Source organism: Rhincodon typus, chromosome 35, assembly GCF_021869965.1.
Source record: "Rhincodon typus isolate 14 chromosome 35, sRhiTyp1.1, whole genome shotgun sequence".
NCBI classification, from domain to species: domain Eukaryota; kingdom Metazoa; phylum Chordata; class Chondrichthyes; order Orectolobiformes; family Rhincodontidae; genus Rhincodon; species Rhincodon typus.
In genome coordinates, this window is record NC_063366.1 from 8036235 (window position 1) to 8039419 (window position 3185).

A 3185-nucleotide genomic window follows, 5' to 3' on the forward strand; every position below is an offset into this window, starting at 1 on the left:
ACATCATAGAGAGCTGGCAGAAGCTTTAAATCAGTGGTGACAGCAAACCAAGATATTTTCTGTACAACATGTTCAGAGATATCATTACACCTTTCTGGAATAGGTGGGACTTGAACCTGATACCCTTGTCTCAGATGTAGGGGCACTACTACTGCACCACAAGAGCCCCTTCGCAGCAAGCCAACTGTCAGATCAACTGTCCTGTGTTTAATTAGCTGGCCCTCATTACAATTGATGCTCACTGTTCTTGATTGGTTACATCTGGGTGTTGACTGAATGCCGCAACACAAAACTCCATGAAGTATGAGCACCGGACAGCTGTTCCACAGAGCAGACCAGGACTTACCCTCTCACCAGGTTCACCCATGGGTCCGGGAGGTCCTGCTGCACCTGGGGGGCCAGGCTGACCCTGTCAACAAGACCATACAAAAAAAGTAATTCAAGGCTAATACAACGGACAAGTTCCAAAGCCTGTATCAGCATCGCTATCACCAAGTGAACTTCCTCACCTTCTCAATTGCAATTGTCTGAGGGACAACGTGGCATGGAGCAGCAGAGGAATGCAGGAATGGAATTAGATCACGCTTGACTCACGAAGAGTCTGAGAGAGAAAGGCCAAAAGAATAGAGAAGGTGGTCAGCGAGAAGGAAAAAGAGAAAGGATTGCATCCAATATATGGGACAGAAATAGACCATCAGATCAACCAGTCCACTTAGGCTCCACTCAAACTCTAGCTTCCTTGTATGTCCAGACCTGTCACCATAACTATCTATTCCCTTCTGCCTCATGCACTTGTCCAGTTTCACCTGAAATAAATCTCTACCATTCATATCAACCACTCCCTGTGGCAGCAAAGTTCACATTCTCACCACTCTCTGGCTGAAGTTCCTTCAGAATTCTCAGTTGGATTTCTTGATGTTTGTCTGATATTGATGACCTCTGGTAAATCTCTTCTTCACTTGAGGTAACACTTGCTCCATATCCACTCTATCAAAGCCTTTCATCATTTAAAATACTTCTGTTAGGTAACCGATTAATCTTCTCTTGACTCAGACTGCTAACCCTTTTCTGGTATTACACTGTCACATTTGTGGTATTATCTTTATGAATCATCTCTGCACCCTCTCCAGTGCCTCTATATCCTTTCTAAAAACTAGCAATCAGAACTATACCCAGCAATCAACGTATGCTCTAAAAAAACTCAGTGCAAGTTGAGCATAACTTAACCACTCTTCAGTTCAATCCCTCTACAAATATAGGTCAATGCTACATTTTCACTTTTGTCAAAAATTTATTTGCTAATTTGTGCTGCAACTTTTGGTGATTGGTGTACTTTTATTCAGAGAGCTCTTGATTCCTGTACTTCACTGAGACTTGACACTCCAACAGGCTTTCCGTCAAAAGGAGCAGAAGATCGAGAAAGGATGCAAGAAAGTAGGGAAAGTTGTGTTGAGTGAGTGAAAAAGAGAGACAGGTAAGGACAGAAGGTGAGTGAAGAGAGAGAGAGTGAGAGAGACAGACAGTGCATGGGAAAAATGAGAATGGCTCCAAAGAAGGTTGATGCCAAATGCAGAGACTGTTCTGGAATCAAAGCTGAAGGATGCAGTAGGAATGGCACCATGAAGAAATGCCAGCTTGGTGGTTGGAGGAGAATAGGCATGGAAACCATTGGACGAGTCCTGCAGGATTGTCCAGGGTCTCCTGACAGGGCAATGAGGGCCCAGGATTATGTGGTAATTAAAATGGCAGCCTCTCTGACAGTGCCTCACTCCTTCGGTGTGGCACAACCGAGGCTGCTGAGCTTGACAAGAGTCCAGCAGTATATCCTTCTCACTCAGAGGTTGGCTCTTGAAGCAGGATGTATCCACCTTGGTCACAAACAGTCTCTTCAGCTCAGCCTTCATTTCCATCTCTCTCCGTGCATCCTGTCTTTTTCTCTCCTTCCACTCTCTGCTCTCCCTCTCACCATCTTCCACAGTCTCTCTCTCTGTCCCCATACTTTGCCCTCTCACTTTATCTATCTTCCACTCTCTGCTCTCCATCCTTCTTCCACCTGCTCTCCCTTCTCTCTTTCTCTACTCTTCACCCGCTCTTACCTTGCCCTCCACCCTCCCTCTCTTGTAACATCTTCTCTCCAACTCCCTCTCAATGTACATCTTTGTCCCCTCCTTTCTATATCTCCAACTCTCCTCTCCACACTTGCTCTTTTCATCCTTCTCTCACTTTCTATCTCTTCCACATTCCCTCTCTCACCTGTTTCCCAATCTGTCTCCCCTCCACACTCCCTTTCTAGCCTTCATCCACTTGCTCGCTGTCCACCACAATCTCTCTCTAACCTTCTTCTACATTCTCACTTTGTCCTGAGAGACTGAGGGGCTGAGAGATGGAGGACCAGGGGGATTGAGAGGCTATGGGTGGTAGGAACTGAGAGATGGAGGGACTGAGAGACTCTGAGACAGAGGGATTGAGGCACTGAGCAGCTGTGGGACTAAGGACCTAAGGGTTTGAGGGGATGAGGGACTGAGAGAAACAGGGTGTGAGGGACGGAAAGACTTAGAGAAACAGGAACTGAGGGACAGAGAGACTGAGGGGATGAAAGACTGATTGATGAAGGGACAGAGAGACTGATAGACGAAGGGATGGAGAGACTGATAGACAAAGTGGCTGAAAGGACTGAGGGTTTGAGGAGATGAAGGGATAACGGACTAAGAGTCTGAGAGATTGTGAAACTGAGGGACAGAGAGACTGAGGTACTGAAAGATTGAGGGACAGAGGGACTTAGAGACTATGGTACTGAAGGAGTAAGAGACTGAGGGATTCATCTCCTCTGGGACTGAGAGATTGAGGATCTGATGGGCTGAAGGGATGAGGGACTAGGAGATTGACAGATTGAGAGACTGAGGAACTGATGGAATGAGAGGCTGAGGGATTGAGCGGCTGAGGGACTGTGTTTGGGAGGATGAGGGATTACGAGACTGAGAGACTTGGGGATTGCGGAACTGAGGGAGAGAGTGACTCTGACTCTGAGTGACTGAGAGACAGAGGAACTGAGGGGATGAGAGACTGAAGGACTGATAGATGGAGGGATGGAGAGACTAAGAGACAGAGGGACTGAGGGGCAGAGAGACTGAGGAACGGAGTCACCAAGGGACAGAGAGATTGAGACTGAGTGGCTCTGGGTCTGA

At 47.0% G+C, this 3185-nt stretch overlaps 1 protein-coding gene across 1 annotated transcript in view; it reads right to left on the reverse strand.

The window, feature by feature from the left end:
* Positions 1 to 238: 238 nt before the first annotated feature.
* The window catches only part of LOC109925352 (collagen alpha-1(XI) chain-like), a 67746-nt gene continuing 64799 nt past the window's right edge, over positions 239 to 3185 (reverse strand). Inside the window, exon 12 of the mRNA XM_048616491.1 lies at positions 239 to 409. Within this exon, the coding sequence (XP_048472448.1) occupies positions 239 to 409 (171 nt within the window). The remainder of the gene's footprint in view (positions 410 to 3185) is intronic.